This window comes from Babylonia areolata, chromosome 6, assembly GCF_041734735.1.
Source record: "Babylonia areolata isolate BAREFJ2019XMU chromosome 6, ASM4173473v1, whole genome shotgun sequence".
Taxonomy (NCBI): Eukaryota; Metazoa; Mollusca; class Gastropoda; order Neogastropoda; family Buccinidae; genus Babylonia; species Babylonia areolata.
In genome coordinates this window covers 42916635-42936752 of record NC_134881.1, presented here as the reverse complement: position 1 = coordinate 42936752, position 20118 = coordinate 42916635, and the positions used below count along the sequence as shown (strand labels likewise).

At 43.0% G+C, this 20118-nt stretch overlaps 1 protein-coding gene across 1 annotated transcript; it reads left to right on the top strand.

The window, feature by feature from the left end:
* Positions 1–1297: 1297 nt before the first annotated feature.
* LOC143283048 (uncharacterized) lies at positions 1298–18511 on the top strand. Its single transcript, XM_076589053.1, has 9 exons — positions 1298–1342; positions 2376–2596; positions 3858–3941; positions 5213–5359; positions 6150–6284; positions 8287–8490; positions 13433–13795; positions 15238–15464; positions 16350–18511. Exons 2-9 carry the CDS (start codon positions 2401–2403, stop codon positions 16515–16517), a joined length of 1524 nt encoding a protein of 507 aa, XP_076445168.1. The 5' UTR covers positions 1298–1342; positions 2376–2400; the 3' UTR covers positions 16518–18511.
* Positions 18512–20118: the final 1607 nt, after the last annotated feature.

Genomic DNA, 20118 nt, shown 5'->3' with positions numbered 1-20118 from the left:
AGAAAAAAATACACATCCATCAAGCCACCATTCATTTGTCATTTTCTCATGGTAGACCAACATTAAAAACCAGAAAGTCTTTGGTTCATGGCAAACAAAAACTGAAATGAAATAAATTGCATCAAATGTAACCAGTGGAGTTCCTCAGGGAAGTGTTTTGGGGCCAACATTATTTGTGTTTATTCACTTACTTTATCAATGATATGCCAGATGTGTTGAAGTGTTTTGTAAAAATATTTGTTGATGGCACAAAGGCTTACTGTGGAATGTATAATCAAGAAAAACATTCTGCTCCAAGAAAGTATACATAAACTAGTCAAATGGACAGAGACGTGGCAAATCAAGTTTAACAATGAAAAATGTAAAGTACTTCATGTTGGAAAAGATAATCCCAAATACACTGATTATATCACTCTGATGATACAGAAGAAACTGAGTTAGAAAAGGATTTGGGAATTTTGGTGGATAAAAATTTAACTTTTGAACAGCACATTGATGCTACAGTGAAAAAAGCAAATAGAATAGCAGACATGATCACCAGTTTTATCCAGAATGAAAATAAAGATGTCATGGTGCCATTATTCAAATCATTAGTAAGACCAATATTGGAATATGGTAATGTGGTATGGTCCCTTACCTTAGAAAACATTGACTTACCAAGCAAATTATAGGGATATGTAGTATGTCCTATGAAGAGAGACTAACTAGTTTGAAACTCCAAAGCCTGGAATATCGCACGTTAAGGGGTGGTATGATTGAGACATATAAGATTCTACTTGGACATTTTGATAAGAGCACTACACAAAATCTTTTCACACTAAAGGACAGTAATAATACCAGGGGACACCCACTAAAATTAATGAAGACATTCACCAAATCAAACCTTTTTGCACACTTTTTTACTAACAGGGTTGTTAACTTCTGGAATAATCTGCCCAGTAACATTGTCACTGCAGGAACACTTTAACAATTTTTAAAATTTATTCGATAAACACTGGAAGGATTATGGATTCCAAGTTAATTTCCCCATAGGAAGCTAGCCATAACATTAGTAACTGCGCACTCTTATACCAGTTGGTTTTTTGTTGTTGTTTTTTTTAAGTCCTAATGATCAGGCAAAAGGCTGATAAAGCCTAAAAGCCGTGACACTTGATGTGGTATGACATTCACGGGCTGATCGAAAAGGAAAATTTACTAAGGGGACATAACAATGTTTCGTTTTCGGCAAACAAACTATGCAGAGTTGATTCTCTTTACCGGGAGGAAGGGAAATAACCACTTCCGTCATTGGCCTGATCCTCTGTGGACTGCTACGTTTCACAGACACAAGACTGTTCTCAAGGTAAACAGGACAACCATAGAGCAGATCTGCCTTAAAACAATAAATAATGAACACGGAGATTGTGGTTGTTAGAGTAAGACTATTACTGTTTTGCAAATGCCCAAACGACAAATGTGTTCGAATTTCTTGGGCACTTTGGTAGACGCCCACGTCTTAGAAAACTAGCTACCATTCACTGACACAGCCACGTCAGTCAGGACACAGTGTCAGCGTGCTGCTGTCTATCATCTCATTCTGTACTTCATAAATCAGTTGTCCGCTTGACATCTCCTGGTGGATCAGAGTGAAAGTGTGAGTGCAGCTGAAATATTTTAACACATTTGTCGGTTGCGCATTTTCACACAACAAATTACGACTGGGTTCACGATTGCTGAGCATTTGCACTCATAGTCTTACACCCAGTGTTACTACTACTGGCGTGAATACTGCTTCCAAAGAGGAATTTTGTCCTCTGTATTAGTAGAACCCGTCCGCAGTGCTTTAAAAGTCAGTTGAGTCTTGAATGAAGTCTCAAGTCAAACCGAACAGTGGCATAAAAAATTTTAGTGTTTACAAAAGATTGTAATGTTGTAAGCGTTCATGTTTCAAACATGATTTGGAAACCAAATGAATAATTGATATGATTTCAGATTGATATGAGTTATGATAGTTTTTACTAATTAGTATATTGGGTTGATGTGTTTTAACATGAAATGCATATACACGTTCCTAAGAATAAGATTAATTTTAACACATCACCTGTTAGCATACACACACACACACACACACACACACACACACACACACACACACACTGGCAAAATCCTCAATTTTTTCCCTCAAGACAGATTGAGTAGTGTTCACAACAAGGTATGGACATTTACTCTGCCAGTCACAGAGAAGAATGAAGGGGAAGAAATGTGGAAATTGCCCACACACTAACAGAGACACACACATACAGTGACACGCGCACATATATACAGTCACACACACACACACACACACACACACGATTTATAATGTCTCAGGGAAAACATTTTCCCCTTCATTCTAGTCTTTCTCCCAAAAGAGCCAGCAGGATGGAGTCGAGTGGGGGTCCGGGTCTGGACCTGAGCGGAAAGCTGATCATCAAGGTTCAGCTGGGGGATGACATCCGCCGCATCCCCATCCACAATGAGGACATCACCTATGATGAGCTGGTGCTGATGATGCAGAGGGTTTACCGCGGCAAGCTCTCCACTAACGACGACATTGTCATCAAGTACAAGGATGAAGGTCAGGAGTTGAGGAGAGAACGATCAAATGATATGATCATTCAGTCACACAGCAATATACACAGAACAGCCCATGTTTATGGTTATTGTTTGCTTTGGAGATTGTCATTCATCAAATGGGCTAATCAGTATTAATGTACTTTATTGTTTGCTTTGGAATTGGAGATTGTCATTCATCAAATGGGCTAATCAGTATTAATGTACTTTATTGTTTGCTTTGGAGATTGTCATTCATCAAATGAGCTAATCAATATTAATGTACAATTACTATTGATTACTTTTCTTCCTAAACACTACATGCATTTGTTATATAGCTGATGTAGAGGAATCTCTTTGTATATACATTAATGAGACTTGTTTTTTTTTGTGGGAGTGAGGGGTGGTTTTTCTTTATTTTTCTTTCTGATTTAAACTTTTAAAATGTTCTACTTTTTTTATCCTGTTAGGTCATGTAAGACAAAGTTCCCGCCTTTCCAAATTTCTTTGTTCTTGTTTTTTTATATTTGCATTTTTTTTTAATTGAATTGAAGGTTTCTGACTCATGCAATTTCAATTTATTTTTCTTCTGTGTCACATAATGGTTTGTGCACTTGTACAAATTTTATGCATACACATGCTATCTATTCTGTGCTGGAAATGTTTGCAGAAGGTGAATATTTCTTCTCAGACACTTTTGTATATATCCATTCAGGCATTCAGAACCAAATTGATAAAGAAAACAAAAAAGAGTCATAGTTAACTATTAGTGCATTTTTATGCAATTACACTCTAAAGTCTATATGTACATGTATACATTTTGTATTTGCACAACGGGTGGATGAGGGGAATATTGTGTGTATGTGTGTGTGTGTGTGTGTGTGTGTGTGTGTGTGTGTGTGTGTGTGTGCATGAAAGTAGCAGTGAGGATGTACTCTTTACAGAGGTTAAAGGTTTTACAGATGTAGATAGAAAGATAACAAATTGTAAGTGAACAGTAACTTTGAGTGCCATGGTCTTCTTAATCAAAATAGTATGAACTTTGATCAAAATCACTGTTACTTCTTCTCCTTGTCTTACATAAAAAATATAAAAAAATTCTTCTTGTTTTACATCATACTAGTCATAAGCCATGCATGCAAATGTTACATTTTCAATACTATAAATATCTATGTGAAATAAAATGATGATATCTTTTGAAAGGCAGAGACATGAGTGCCCGGAGCAGCAGTGTAACTATGACTGCATGATGTGTCACACGCTGACAGCGTTTTACTGTCCTGCAGATGGAGACCTGATCACCATTTTTGACAGTTCCGACCTGACCTTTGCCATCCAGTGCAGCAGAATTCTCAAGATCACTCTGTTTGGTAAGTCATGGTCAGTGCTGTGTCATTCACTGATAGAGAGAGTACCTGCATGAAGAAAAAAAAGAACTGTATCGTCACAGATGTCACATGTGGTTTAACCCATTCAGTCCTATGGAGCTTACAGCCTCAGCAGACTTCCTTGTCGTTCTGATGCAGTAAAATGTAGAAATTATACTGAAGTCAGTCGGTTTTTCCTATAAATTGACATGCGTGGACACAGCCAGAGAAACTGTTTAAGATAGTTCCTTTTGCTTGTGGTTTATGTGTGCGTTGGAATATGTTAGCCACTTCAATGAAACAAATTTTGACTCCTGAGTGATGCACAGGTGTAGGTTTCATTGAGTTCAGTTGGTCAGGCTTTTGGATTGTTTTAAATCTCTCTTTCTTGGTCTTGCTGTCTTCTCAGTGTAAGACAGTATCTATAATCAGTGCTGTTTTCTGCAACCTGATATATATATATATTTTTTTTTTTAGTACTGGTTTACTTTTAGTTCCATATAATGTACAGGCTTACTTTTTTGAGTAAGGGTGGGGGTGGATGTCAACATTTTAAAGAGAGAAGAAAGTATGAGCAAGTTGCTGCAACTTGGGTCTCTTCACGAATCACAGAACAGAATTTCAAGTTTGATGCATATGGAACAAACTGATGTAGAATCTGCACATCTACTTTAGATGAACAATAGTTTTGATCGGGATCTCTTTTTTTTTCCCCGGCACAAATAATGAAATTGCAAACGGAGGTTTAAAAATAGAAGAAAAAGAGCTGCTACTTAAGATAGCGATAAACGTACCAACAAGGAAGGATAATAATAACAATTATATAACTTAAACATTGGTTTAATTACACATACTTAACCGTGACCCAACTAGTGCAGACTCCAGCAGGGGTCTGACATTCCTGTCCTGTGCAAACTACTATCAAACTGCTATGCGGAGAAAACGAAAGTAACTACGGCCGATAACCTCCTGGAAGTAGGTGACCTCCCCTTTGTCCCGCTGGCTAGTGCCCTCTTTTTCCGGCAGCCTTTATGACTCCTTTTCCTGTGCTCTTCATACGGCTAAGTTTTTTTCGTATTTTCTGTCTGTCTGTCGATTCTCTGGTGTTCTTAAACGTAATTTTAGATAGAAAATTTCCTATTAACGCATATTTGCTTGATGACTGTAGTGTATGCATGATATTGGGGGGGGGGGGGATTCATTTGATATAACTGTTTTGTTTCTCATGGTTTTATCCTTTGAACATCAAGACCTGTCACCTTTTTTGCTGGCAGTGAATGGCAAGCAGACTTCAGGTGTCGAGAATGTTCAGTCACTGCGGAAAGAACTTCAGACAATCCGAGATGGCGTCAATGCTCTGTTGGATCGGATACAGGCTGGTCCTTCTGCGTCCTCATCCCTCGAGTCTGCAGTGCCTGCTGGTTTGTTGGTGGTGATGTGTGTGTATGTGAGCGAGTCAGTGTCTGTTTGTGAAGTGTGTGTGTGTGTGTGTGTGTGTTTCTGTGTCTTGTGTGAGCGTCTGTCATCATCCACTGAGTCTGGGGTACTTGCTGGTGTGTTAGTGGCGATGTGTATGTATGTGTGTGAGTTTGTCTCTGTGTGTGTGTGTCTGTGTGTATGAGTATCTGGAAGTAGTGTGTGTGTGTGTGTCTCTGTGAGTGTGTGTCTGAGTATGTGTGTGTCAGTGTGTGTCTGCCAGTGTGCCTGTGTCTGTCTGTAATTTGGTAGAGAAACAAGTTGATGATTGAATACGTATTGATGTAGATGTGTCTTCCATTGGAAATTCATGAGAGTGTGTGTATGAGCTAAAAACATTGAGCTAAAAACAACAGAAAGAGGGGTGGGGGTGGGGGTGAGCTATTTTGGAAAGAGGAGGTTTAAAGGCCACACTTGAAATAGCTAAGTGCAGAGATTTGATGCAGCAAAAGAGGGAGCTTGTTCCAAGTGTAAGGTCCAGATACAGAGAAAGAGCGGACTGACTCTGAAGTGTTTGAACCTGAACCCATGGAAACAGAGTCAGTGGGTCTGAAGCTGATAATAGAGAGCGAGATGGGTAGTCAGTCTGTTGTGCTTGTCATCCGCTCTGCTCATGGCGGTGGTGGTTTCTAGCAGGACAGAGAGCTTAGAATGGCAGTGGTAAGTGTGTGTGTGTGATTGCATATTATTATTGCTTTTATTATTAGTATCATTATTATAAACTGTCCTTGACAGGAACGTCAGAAGATGGTGTCGCAGCCCGTCCAGGTGAGGGAAAGGAGTTCGATCCCTTTTCCGCCCAGCGATCTGTCGCCCATGACAGCAGTGCACAGAACAAAGTCACGTCTTCCGCTGCCAGCCACAGAGAAGGTCAGTCTTTAGTGCCTTGCATCTGTCAGTATTTGTTGGGGCTCATGTACGTTTATGTGTATTTGACTGTGCTTTCATATCTGTGAAACTGCATGTTTGGTGCATATCTGTTATGCATATGTGTGTGTATGTGTGAATGTGTGTCTGCGTTTTTTTTCTTTAACATTTATTTGCGTATTTATCATCATTGTTGTCTTTTTTATTTATTTATTTTATTTGTTTATTTATCTGTGTATTTATTTTATTTTCATTATTGTTTTTTTGTTGTTGTTTTTTTTGTTTTGTTTTTTTACTCTCAAGGCCTAAGCGCGTTGGGTTACACTGCTGGTCAGGCATCTGCTTGGCAGATGTGGTGTAGCGTATATGGATTTGTCCGAACGCAGTGGTGCCTCCTTGAGCTACTGAATCTGAAACTGAAACTGTCAGTATTCTTTTTCCTGATGAAAGGAACGGTTTAAAATGAATGTTTGAATGACTGGCCTGCAATCTGGAGACTGCTTTATTTGGTGGAAGCTTAAAACGTACCAGTTTGGTACCAGATTATCCTTAACCCTATGAGCCCTGACCACTGCTTTACCAGTGGTGGGGAGGGGTGGCATAATGCCTGGCCACCGGTTGAGCGGTGTGTAAACACTTGTGTCGTGTTTTGGTTGACTTATATTGAAGAGCCAATCAGAAAAACCGTAATATTCTGACGTCAGCGAACGTAGTACCAACATTGCCGCGCCTTTTCACTGTGTTTTGTGCATGTGCTTTGGATAAAAAAAGATCGATTTCTACCATGAACCATGCAGAGTCTCAACCTGACACGCCTCCTTTGATCAACTGATTCTGCATGCTCTGATTCATTTTCAACATCACTATCTGTAGCAAAATCATCCGATTCAAATTCCACCTCGCTATCAGAGTAATCATTGTCATACTCTTTTTCCGATAAATCATCAAGCATATCAATTACTTGCTGCGTTGTGTACAGTTGTTATCTCGCACGTTTTGTCCCTGATTTCTGCCCTGATGGGCCAGGTTGAGACTCTGCACGCTTCAAGTGTTTATGCACCACTCAGCTGGTGGCTGGGCATTATGTCATTTTTCTCTGCCACTAGTAAAGCGGTGGTCAGGGCTCAAAGGGTTTAATACCAATTATTTGCAACTTTTGGCTCAGGAGCTCAGGCAGAAGGGTTAAAATTGCTCAGGAACTCAGGGCTCAAAGGGTTAAGTATTCGGTTAAGGAAAGCCAATGAAATGGTTGATCTGAATACAGGATAAATGAATAGTTGAGCATTTTTAGTTTTTACACAGGTGAACTAGAAAATAAGGGAGGGTGTGTAGAGGTTGGGGAGGAGGTAGGATCGAGGAGAATGTAGACCACAAGTTTTGTTGGTAGAAGGCACAGGAAGGCCACGCTTCATTGCTCTTATTCGTCATTCATTTCATTGGTATTTGTTATTTATTTTCATCTCGTCATTATTTTGTTGCGGCATGCCTTTCGAAACAGTCTGTACTCCTGTGGATGTGGTATGCTTGACTATGTATGTGTATGTACATATGTGTTTGTACACACATGAATGTGCGTGTGTGTATGAATGCATTGTGTGGGGAGCAGAATGGGAATGTGTATGTATGTATAGATATATATATATATAATAATAATAATGATGATGATGATGATAATAATGGTATTTATATAACGCTGAATCTTGTGCATAGAGAGAGAGAGAGAGAGAGAGAGAGAGAGATGTATGTATATTTATATATGTATATCTGTATGTGTTGTGGTGTGTGTGTGTTGTGGGTGTGTGTGTGTGTGTGTGTGTGTGTGTAGTTTCCCAGGTAGTTGTGCGCATGTAATGTGTCATGTATGATACATGCTTTGTAAAGCACCCAGAGTAGTTTTCTGGATAGAGTGCTATAGGTATCCATCATTATTATCATTTTTATCATTATTATTATTGTTATTATTGTATCTCCCCCGCCCACCCACCCCCACATCCCCCCCCTCCAGGGTCCTCCACAACCTCCACCACCGCCTCCGCAGCTGCCGCTGCACCGACTGCTTTGACGGAGAGGACAGGGGCAGCCACTCCTGACAGCCTGTCCAGCATTGGGTCATCGGCCAGCCACCAGTTCCGACAGCAGCAGCAGCAGCAGCAGCAGGCAGGCAGCGTAGATGGTGTGGGTGTGGCACAGTCCCAGCACCCTCCTCCTGGTACGTTGTGGTGTTGTCCTGCTGTGTGTTGCACACATCATCACCTGACATGTACACGCTTACACGTGTGCGCACACGTTACTATCAAAGTGGAATTTTCCACAGGGACATTCCTTTTGTTGACATGTGTTCATTTACATGCGCTAATACTGGACTGGACTCTCAGACCTCTCCTTCCTGTCGGTGATTTCACTTTGCACCCCCCCCCCATAAACAGACTGCAATTTCCAAACTAAAGAACTCCACAGCTCAGCGCATCGCCTCCATCTCTTTTCTCTCATCTTTGCGAATAAGAAGCCCAATGTCCAGGCTCATGGAAAGATTTTTCCATTTCAGATTTATCAGTTTGCGTTTTCTTTGCTTTGATTTCCTTTATCTATTTTTCTTCTGTTTAACTGACATGATTCAAGGCTGCACCTGCAGCAAAACATTGTTTGCAAAAACAGTGCCCGATGTGTCATATAAAACAGGATCACCTCAGGCCACAAGACATGTCCACACACACGCACACACACACACACACACACACACACACACACACACGACTGACTGACAACCCTTTATTGTAGATACTGTTTTTGTACTGACATTTCGAACATTGAATAATTTAATGACACACAGGAAATTCTATTTGATGCAGGTTGATTATGCTTCTCCCGAGGACCTTAGTTAATCAGTTTGTCTGAAGGACTAGCACCCAGACCACCACTGAAGGTTGTGTGGGGAGGGGGTTAAAATCACAGTAAAAATACATGGGACTGGAACTCTACAGACACCTCCTTCCTGGTTGGGTGCATTTCCACTTTGCCACCCCCCCCCCCCCCCCATGGGAAAACAGACCTGTCAAATATTGCCAAACCTAAATGGACTCCACAGCGGCAGCAGCATCGCCTCCATCATTATTCATCTCATCTTTGTCGAAATATAGAAGACAAAATGTCCCCAATGGCTCATGGGAAGAGATTTTTTCTGCATTATGCAGATTTATCATTTTGGCGTGTTTTTTTTGGTTTGATTTCCTTTATTCTATTTTTGTTTCTGTTTGAAGACATGAACATAGATTAAGAGGCCCATGCACCCTGGCAGCAGAAACATTTCGTTTTGTGCAAAAACTAGTCACTGCCACGCATGTGGTCAGTGATGAAAACAGGGATCACCCTCAGGCCACAAAGACGTATGTGTGTCTACTGCTCATACTCTGCCATCACACACACACACACACACACACACACACACACACACTGACTGACTGAAACCATTTATTGTCAGATTAACTGTTTGTTGTACTGACATTTTCGCAACCATTTGAATAAAATATTAACTGAGCAACACAAGGAAATTCTGATTTGAGGGAAGGTATGATTTAACCCTCTTGCATTCAGATTCTCTGAGGCCAAACTCCCCTAGATTTCGGATTCTTTTGGTGAGTTTAGCTGCAAAATGGGTGTGTATAGTTCACGCTTCACCACAACCAAGAATAAACCTCTAGAGTCATGAAATTCGGCAGGTATGGTCATGAGGCTTTGTTCTGTCATGCGAGCGAGATTCTGTGTGTCTAGATGTGAAAGGTCGTGTCTCTGTCACCAAAATGTCACCAAATATGTCACATGCGATGGTGACAATTCTAATACAGCACACCAGCATGCAGTTATTCCATGCACATGCACGTTAGTGTTGTGAAATGAAGCTGCGGCCTACCTGAGATGATCTGTCTCCTGTCTGCCAGTACAGTCCCCACAGGTAATCCAAAGAATGTCACACAACTAGTGTCAGTTGTCACAACTGAAGAGTTACTGGAGATAATTTCAAGCACAGTTCCATGTTGCTCTTATGTCACTGTTCTAAGCACTTTGTACAGATCTGTTTATATATGCACACAATGTGTTACTGTACAGTAAGGATAGTGAGTAGAGTGTCACTGCTAAGTGTCACAGAGTCACCAAAACTACAGGTAAGCACACACACACACACACACAAACAAAAACAAGCTAGCTTGTCCTAATGTTGAGGCCACATTCTGTCCATGATAATCACGGAAACAGTCCTTCCTGTGGAAGCAGAGAGGTACCTGGCAGAAAGAACACATATATGATGTTTCTACTCCTTGTCCCTTTGCTGTCCTGCGACCGTCTTTGATGCACTGCCGACAGACTCTACATCTCCCTTTGATATTTTCTAACTTGTGATGGTCGATGCTGGCCAAGGCAATGGGGGCATCTGGCACTGCTTTGCTGTGCCCTGCTTTGCGCTTCCTGGAGGTGAATCCTGCGCGAAGTTGTTCTGCAGTGTCAGCGCGAAACATCAAGTGGTCATAGGTCTTGTTCACTGGGGCATGAGGTGACACTTCCCAGGTGAGGTAGGCCTGGACAATGCACAAGTTGACCAGAGAATGGAAAATGTAGCGCCACCATTTCTTGTTCTGATGACCAACAGGGTAGTAGGCGCGATACTGGTCTGACTTGTCAACGCCACCCATGTACTTGTTGTAGCTGGCGATGACTGTCGGTGTCACTTTGTCCTCCACTGTCGTCATACCTGGTGGCTGGTTGGTGCTGAGAAGGTAGATCAGACGGTTGTCTTTGTAGACTGTGGCCATCAGCGAGCCCTTCTGCATCTGCAGCAATTTTCCCTTCTCTTTCAATTTGGCAGTCTTGACCTCCTCTGGTAACCCTTTGCGGTTGACGTTGACAGTGGCACAGGCATATGTCCCATTTCGGGCCAGGTGTGTCATCAAGGGGATACTGGTGAAAAAACGATCAAAATACAGGTGCCTGTTTTGATGGTAGAAAGGTGATGCCAACATGTGAACGACTTCATGCCCAAGACTGATGGTGGTGTCTCTGCGACTTGCACGGCCGGTGTAAATATCAAATGCAAGGCAGTATCCTGTCCTGGCGTCACACATCTCCCACACCTTGATGCCCCATTTGGTTGGCTTGGCTGGCATGTACTGCTTGAAAAATATCCGACCCTTGTACCCGATCATTGCCTCATCAATACTTAGTTCACGACCTGGATGGTAGTTGGTCCGGAACAAAGGAAGAATCATAGTGATGAAATTTCTCACCTTGTACAAGGGGTCATAGTCGGGGTGATCACATGCAGGTGTGTTCGATGTGTCGCGCAGATGAAAGTACTGGTTGATTTTGAAAAACCGTGTTTTGGGCATGACACTGCTGATCCAGTTATTCCTGAAGTGAGGGTCGGTTGACCAGTAGCACCACAAACGTGGCAGACGATTGATCCCCATTATGATCAGCACAGAGAGATAGGCCTGCATTTCATCAGGTGTTGTTTCGAACCAAAGAGGGTCAGGTGTGCCCCAGGCTGCTTGTTTTTGTCGGGCATACCTGTTGGTCTCTTCTGCTGCAACCTGAAAAAATGTGATGGGTATAAACAAAAAAAAATAATCCAGAGGGGTGGCAGTGAATGTGCAGGGCCTGTCGGCTGCTGGAATGTGGCCACGTTGGTAGGCTGAGTAGCCGGTCGCCACGTGGTTTGCAGAGTGGCGAGTGGCACATTGTCCTCGGGATCACTTTCACCACTTTCTTCTTGATCGGAACCTAAATGCACATCAGAATCTTCTTCTAATTCTTCACACTCTTCATTCGCATCATATTTCGACACTTCTTCTAATATAAGACCTAATTCCTCCGCTGAATAATCCTCGAACTCACTGGTGCATGCATACGACGCCATTGTGAAAACCGGTCAGTTTCATTCACAACTCTCCACACGCAGTTTCCCTCCTATCTTTGTGAATGGAAGTGGTGCTAGCATCCAAAAATAGCGATGCCAGATTATTGGACTATAGTAGGGAACTTTCCACCAACTTTTAGTGCCTGTTGAGCATAGTCACGGCGTCAGCACATGATGGAAAAGTACCACACACACGCTGCCGGCGCCGGACGCATCGAGGCGCTGCGCGCGCGCGAGCAGTGCCGGCTCCTACCGTTATCAGAAGGAAAGGGTTAAAAAAAATAATAATAAATATAAATTTTTAAAAAAAACATATCTAACAAATCAAGTTACCAAATTTCATTAATATCATTATCTCAAAAAATATTCTAACGCACACACATACTCACATACCTGTCTCCCCCACCCTCTCCCTACATACATCCATGCATGCACACAAACGCCCATTATAATTCCCCCACCTCATTCCCCTGCCCACTCACTCACATACACACACACATTCACACTGTCTCTCACTCTTTCTCATCAAATTAAGGTTTCGTAATGTAATCAAGAAGACATATTACATGTTACACGCACACACGCACACACACACACACACACACACACACACACACACATACACACACACAGAGACACACACACTGCCCGGTAAAATTTTCTCCACTGTCACATTGTCGGTATATATCTTTGGTACATGGTAAATTTATCGTTTTCAGAAGGGGGAAAAGGCATTAACCAGTTGAGTACCTGTAAAACGAGTTGTGGTTTGTTTTTTATAAACTTATAGCATGTTTTAATTTCCTCTACAGGTATAATCTGACAATAGGCATGCTATTTCTGGCTGTGTTTCTTTGTTTTCTTTGTGGATGTCATTATGTCGAGCTGGAAATAGACTTCTTTTTTAGTGCACAAAAGTTATAGTCTTGACTTATGCCTGAACAGTTATCTACAATCAAACTCATTAGGGGAAAAAAAAAAAAAAAAGCCCAGGTACAGAATCTACATTCATTTTCCTTCACAAAAACTATTTTCTTTCTGTATCTCCCATAGTTTTTGTACAATATACATATATTTTTTTTTAATGCAATTACCCCCTAATCCTCAGAATTCCCTGGCAAGGGGAGAGCACTTTTTTTTTTAACAAAATTCTCTGGCACCCAACTGGTTAAAAAAAAAAAGCATCGCAGAATGTTTCAAATGTCGCTCATCCCATGCCCCCCCACGCGTTGTGATGTTGCAGTGTCCTATGCCGCAGCTGTAAGCCAGCATGGCGGCTACCCCGGCCCCTACGGTGCTCAGTCCTCCGCTGCCGCCCAACCCGCACCCCCTACAGGACAGCCACCCACACAGTTCCCCCCCTCCTCCACACACGCCACCGGACAAGCGCCCCCTCCCTCCTCCGCCCGGTACCCCCCCTCCTCCTCCACCACCGCCGCCGCCACCACCCTTGCTGTGGGAGGACCAGGCTCTCAGTACGGGGGTCAGCCCCAGGGGTCGGGAGGTCAGGGGTCGCAGTTGGGTCAGCCTGCAGGTCAGCAGCAGCCCCCTCTGGTGTCTCAGCCTTTCCCTGGGGGTGGTGGTGGTTACATGCAGCCTGGACAGGGTGAGGGCATCGCTGGAAGTGTGTGTGTGTGTGTTGTGGTGTGTGTGTGTGTTTTTGTGTGTGTGTGTTTGTGTGCTCTGTGTGTTTGTGTGTGTGTGTGTGCATGGTTGAGTGTGTGTTTGTGTGCTGTATATATGTAGTGTTTGTGTGTGTGTTTGAGAGAGAGAGAGAGAGAGAGAGTGTTATGAAACATGGTGCGTGTTAATCATGAATGAATTTAGTGTGAAAAGATGGATTGTGTGTTTGCAAATGTGTCGGATTGTGTGTGCATTGGGTGGGAAGGCCTTGGTGTAGGGGGAGGGGGTGTGGGGGGGAGGGATTTATAAAAGATTGTGCAAGTCACGTTAGAATGTGGAATATTTTTGCATTTGTGATTCTGTGGACTAGTAAAAGATAGTGCATGTGAATGTGTTTGATGCCAGCTGTTTGCAGTAAATACAGAGGTTTACAAGACTGTTAAATATATCTGGGACAGAATAAACCCGTATTAGCGAGTTTGATGCCAGCTGTCTTGGTATCTTGGAACAGAATGAGCCAATGATTTGGAACAGTTGGCGTCATGGTGTGTGTGTGTGTGTGTGTGTGTGTATGTACATATGAGTTATAGGATTGAGGTGTGTTGTTGTTGTTTTATATATAGAAAACTAATGAACAGATTATATTTTGTTGTGTGTTTTTTTTAATCTTCTGGTGAAAATATTGATCAACGCCAAAGACATTGCTTAGGTTTATGTACATAAATGTGACTGCAGTTGTGCTTATTTTCTGCTCTAGGTGTTTTTGTTTGTATTTTTCCTCCATTTTGTGCGGGATGGATAGCTACAGTTGTTTAGCCCCTTGTGGTCGGCTGTAAGCAACAATGATAGATTAGTCATTGAGCTATAGGATTTGTTGGTAACAGGTGACGGGCGCCAATGGTTAAAGCGTTGGACTTTCGATCTGAGGGTCCCGGGTTCGGTGAAACCTACATTAAATTACACATACTTAACCATGACCCACTAGTGCAGACTCCGGCAGGGGTCTGACATTCCTGTCCTGTGCAAACTACTATCCGCCTATGCGGAGAAAACGAAAGTAGCTATGGCCGATAACCTCCCAGAAGTAGGTAACCTCCCCTTTGCCCCCCTGACTAGCGCCCTCTTAAATGTGGGTCACGGTAAGTATGTTACTTAAACGTAATTTTAGATAGAAAATTTCGTGTCAAAAGAGGGCGCTAGCCAGGGGGACAAAGGGGAGGTTACCTACTTCTGGGAGGTTATCGGCCGTAGTTTCGTTTTCTCTGCATAGGCGGATAGTAGTTTGCACAGGACAGGAATGTCAGACCCCTGCCGGAGTCTGCACTAGCTGGGTATGTTATTTAAACGTAATTTTAGATAGAAAATTTCCTTTTAAATAGAAAATTTCCTTTAAGTGTGTGATGACTTGATGTCATGTGCAAACAGCCTATGGCCAGTACCCCCAAGGTCAGCCACAGCCACAGCCACAGCCACATCAGCATCAACATCAGCAGCAGCAGCAGCAGCCACAGCAGCAGGGACAGGGCATGTACCCCCCAGGCACAGCACCCCCACCCTCCCCTGGACAGCCTCAGCAACAACCCCCACCACCACCACCACCACAGCAGCAGATGCCCCAACCTGGCTATCCCTCTGGGGCCTGGAACATGCAGGTGTGTGTTGACATGTTGGGTCGTGTGTGTGTTTGTGTGTGTTGTGTGTGTGTGTGTGTTGTGTGTGTGTGTGTGTTTGTTTGTGTGTGTGTGGTTTGTGTGTGTGTGTGTTGTGTGTGTGTATGTGTATGTGTGTGTATGTATGTGTGTGTTGTGTGTGTGTATTTGTGTGTGTGTATGTGTGTGTGTGTGTGTGGTGTGTGTGTGTGTTTGTATGTGTGTGTTGTGTGTGTGTGTGTATGTATGTGTGTGTTGTGTATGAATGTGTGTGTTGTGTGTGTTTGTGTGTGTGTGTGATTGATGGATGCCTACAACTACACAAACAATGCCTGTATACTCTTCTTCTTCTTCTCTGTTCATGGGCTGCAGCTCTCACGTTCGCTCGTATGTACACACAAGTGGGCTTTTATGTGTATGACCATTTTTACCCCACCAGGCATACTCTTGTTTTCAGGGGTGTGCATGCTGGGTATGTTGGGTATGTCTTGTTTCCATAACCCACCGAACACTGACATGGATTACAGGATCTTTAACGTGTGTATTTGATCTTTTGCTTGCGTATTATGCACACGAAGGGGGTTCAGGCACAAGCAGATCTGCACATAATGTTGACCTGGGAGATCGGGAAAAAATCTCCATCCTTAACCCGCCAGGTGCTGTTATCGAGATTCGAACACGGGACAGTCAGATTGAAAATCCATCGCTTTAACTACTCGGCTGTTGCGCCCGTCCCTGCATACTCGTAATGTAAATGAGACAGAGAGAATGGAAAGGTCAGTGTCTATGTCTGTGTGTTGTGTTCGGGGACCTAGGCAAGCAGTCACCGCAGTCACCCAAGACTGATGGATACCTACAAACTACACAAACTGTGTGTGTGGTGTGCAGGGCCCAGGACAGCAGAAGGTGGTGGGGGGGTTCCCCTCTCCCCCCGGCCCCACCCAGCAGCCTGGCGGAGGGCCCTCCCCTGCAGGACCGAACCCCTATTCCCGGGGTCCTGGCTACGGGGCCGGCTACCCCCGCCCCGCCCCCAGCTACCAGCAGGGCTACCAGTGACCCCCTCCTGACCTGACTGACCCCAACTGCCAGTGATCCTTGACCTGACCCCAGCTGCCAGCAAGGCTACCAGTGACCCCCTGGCCTGACCCCAGCTACCAACAGGGTTACAAGTGACCCCTGACCTGACCTTAGCTACCCACAAGGCTACCAGTGACTGCTGATGATACTTCAGCTAGAATCCTCTTGCTTCCTGAGGAATATCTCCTTCCAGGAGAATTCCCCCCCCCCCCACCCCACCCCCGGACCCCTGCCACAACTGTTTGGCTCTAGCGTTGGAGAATCAGAATGCCTGCCAAGGCAGTTTGCTGTGTCTAACTCTAGGACAGTTGATCTTGCTGTTGATTTCAGAATTTTTCCTGTCTTCCTTGTGCTAGGGTGTTTGTGTTTTGTTTTGTCTGTTTTTCAGCGTGCTGGACCATGGCTTTGTGGGGGTTTTTTCAGGCCTCAGAGACTTCTGTCCTTTTTGCCAGTATTAATTTCTCATCAGGCATTGTTTGGAAAACCGTCAGGAAGTTGTTGAAGGTATTACTTTACGTACTTACTGCCTATTGTGGCATGTGGGGTGGTGGCAAAAAAAACACCACTCATGTCTGTTTTGGGCTGTTCTCTGAATGGTAACCCAGGTATGCTTCAGGGTCTTAAGTTCTCCTTCCACAGTTCTGCTCTAGGTGTTCTTTGGTCTTCCTCTCTTGTGTCTACCTTCTGGTGTTCAGTGAAGGGCTGTGCGGGTGATGTGACCTTGGTCTCTTCACGCGGCGTGTCCAATCCTTTTTTCCACCACCTACTGTGCTTGTTCAGATTATCGGATTGACTTGGGGTTTTCTCTGTGTCATTTAAAAAAAAAAAAATTAAGTATTGAATTGAATGTCTGGCCTAAATGAAAGGATTTGGTTCATCCATTTTAGTTTGACGTTCCGCGTGGAAGAGTGGTCCTTAACTCACTCAGTACGGTCAGTCCTCTCTTCTCCTCTACACAGAATCCTCGGATGTCCAGTGGGTGTTTGAATGACCCAACCTTTAGCTTCCGTCGTCAGAACTGTGGTATTCTTTGTCAACATTCACCTCTTCAGTATAAGAGCGTTCTGCTTGCAATATTTTGATGATGGTAATGATGTATGCGAAGCCTGTATCCCCTACTGCTGTGATGCCAGTTTCTTTCTCTTTGGCTTGTTCATGAGATTTTCTCATAATCTTAATCAGATGGGTTATTTTTTCTGGTGTTTTGAAATGGAATTGGTATTTTTGTAGATGCATTTTGCTCACTTCTATTGATTAGTTGTTATAAAATTGTTGTGCTGGTTCTGACAACGCATGATATATTGCATCAGTCATGTGTTTTTTTTTGTGGATCAGATTGTGAACTATATATCTGCATTGATTCTGAAGTCATGTATTTGTGATAACCATGTGTGCTGTTGATGTAAGTTTTTTTTTGTTTTTTGTTTGTTATGAATCAATTGATTTCAGCTGTGTTGTTGGTGATGTAGGGGGTTATGATTATGCTTGTTCTGACACTGAGTATGATTATTGTGACAGCTGATTTTGACAGCAGCGGAGATTCTGAGATGCGAATTACGTTGTTGTTGTTTTGTTTTTTTTTGTCAGGCTCAGTGGCAATCAGAAGAAAGTTAATTGTTCTATGAGAGGCAGACTTGGAGATGATGATGGTGGTAGAGAGGTGTTGTGACACAGGATCTGTGATGTGTGTTGGGGACAGGCAGGGTGTGTGTGTGTGGGGGGGGGGGGGGCGTGGCCAGTTGTGTCAGCGTTCCACAGCACGTTTATTTTGCAGGGTCTGTTCTCTTTTGTTTTCGTGTCTCTGTGAGTTCCGATGAATGTATTGTGAGGATTGTGAAAGGAAATTTTGGTTTTCCATGCCTGTTATATATATATATATATAGATATAGATAGAGAGAGAGAGAGATACATACATACATACTTACATACATACATACATACATATAATGTGTGTTATGTTTGTGTTGCTCAGGTAACAGGTCAATGTCAGAGGCTTGTCATAGGTTCACGTGTTTGTATGTGACTGTGCTTGTGCCTAATTTTCTTTTCATGTTTTTTTGGTTTGTTTGTTTGTTCGTTTGTTTGCTTTTTTTTCTTAACCATTTTATTCTTAGCTTCATTGTGACCAGTATTTATTTTTTCAGCCCTTTGTGGAGGGTGGGGCTAAAAATGACAGAGATTAAAGTATTGACTGCAGGTTCCTATTGTGTGGAGTAGAGTGAGTCCGAAAGTCCAAGTGAGTCAGAAAGCTCCGGTGCACTCACACTGTCCATTGAATGTGATGTGGGCAGCATGTCTCTGGCTTTCTCTCTTTTTTTTTTTTTTTTTTTTTAACTTTTTGGATATACGTAGAATACTACGCCAAAGTTTTGCTTTTTGCGAACATTTTTTGTGTGTGTGTGTGTGGTTTTTACGCTGCCTGTCCAGATCACTTAGCTTTTTGTTTTGGTTGGTTGGTTTGTTTTCCTACTTTTCATGCGGTTAAATGCTTTTCCTTTCGTATTTTCCTTTTTCATCCCTTGTATGGCTTTGTTTGACCTTTGTATTTTTCCTCTTCTTTATGTTAGAAAAGTTTTCCTTTTGTATTTTTCCTCCTCATTATCTTAGAAAAGTTTTCCTTTTTTTTTTCTTCTTCTTCTTCTTCTGCGTTCGTGGGCCGCAACTCCCACGTTCACTCATATGCACACGAGTGGGCTTTTACGTGTATGACCGTTTTTACCCTGCCATGTAGGCAGCCATACTCCGTTTTTGGGGGGTGTGCATGCTGGGTATGTTCTTGTTTCCATAACCCACCAACGCTGACATGGATTACAGGATCTTTAACATGCGTATTTGATCTTCTGCTTGTGTATACACACGAAGGGGGTTCAGGCACTAGCAGGTCTGCACATATGTTGACCTGGGAGATCGTAAAAATCTCCACCCTTCACCCACCAGGTGCCGTCACCGTGATTTGAACCCGGGAACCTCAGATTGACAGTCCAACGCTTTAACCACTCGACTATTGCGCCCGTCATTTTTTTTTTTTCTCCTCTTTTTCCTGTCTTGGTGAAGCAGGTGTTGGGAAGGAGGTGACAGGTGCAATGCACCAGCAGTAATGGGGAAAAAAATGAACATGACACACATGTACGTGTTACCTCTAGGCCATCACTCCACTTGGTTGTCAGAGCGGTAGTATGATTCATTTCATTTTAGGCTACTGTTTTATTCATACCAAGGGTTAGCACTCAAGAAGCCTGACCAGTGTGCATTATGAGTTTGGGTTCTGTTGTAGGTTCTGTTGTGTAGGTATTTGTATTTGTATTTCTTTTTATCACAACAGATTTCTCTGTGTGAAATTTGGGCTGCTCTCCCCAGGGAGAGCGCGTTGCTAAAATACAGCGCCACCCATTTTTTGGGGTATTTTTTCCTGCGTGCAGTTTTATTTGTTTTTCCTATCGAAGTGGATTTTACTACAGAATTTCACCATGAACAACCCTTTTGTTGCCGTGGGTTCTTTTACGTGCGCTAAGTGCATGTTGCACACGGGACCTCGGTTTATCGTCTCATCCGAATGACTAGCGCCCAGACCACCACTCAA

Excerpts from the sequence above, each read along its gene's own strand:
- LOC143283048 (XM_076589053.1), top strand. The coding sequence starts at position 2,401 with ATGGAGTCGAGTGGGGGTCCGGGTCTGGACCTGAGCGGAAAGCTGATC. Across the intron at positions 3,942-5,212 it reads TCTCAAGATCACTCTGTTTG|TGAATGGCAAGCAGACTTCA; the intron begins GTAAGTCATGGT and ends TTTTGCTGGCAG. Across the intron at positions 5,360-6,149 it reads CGAGTCTGCAGTGCCTGCTG|GAACGTCAGAAGATGGTGTC; the intron begins GTTTGTTGGTGG and ends TGTCCTTGACAG.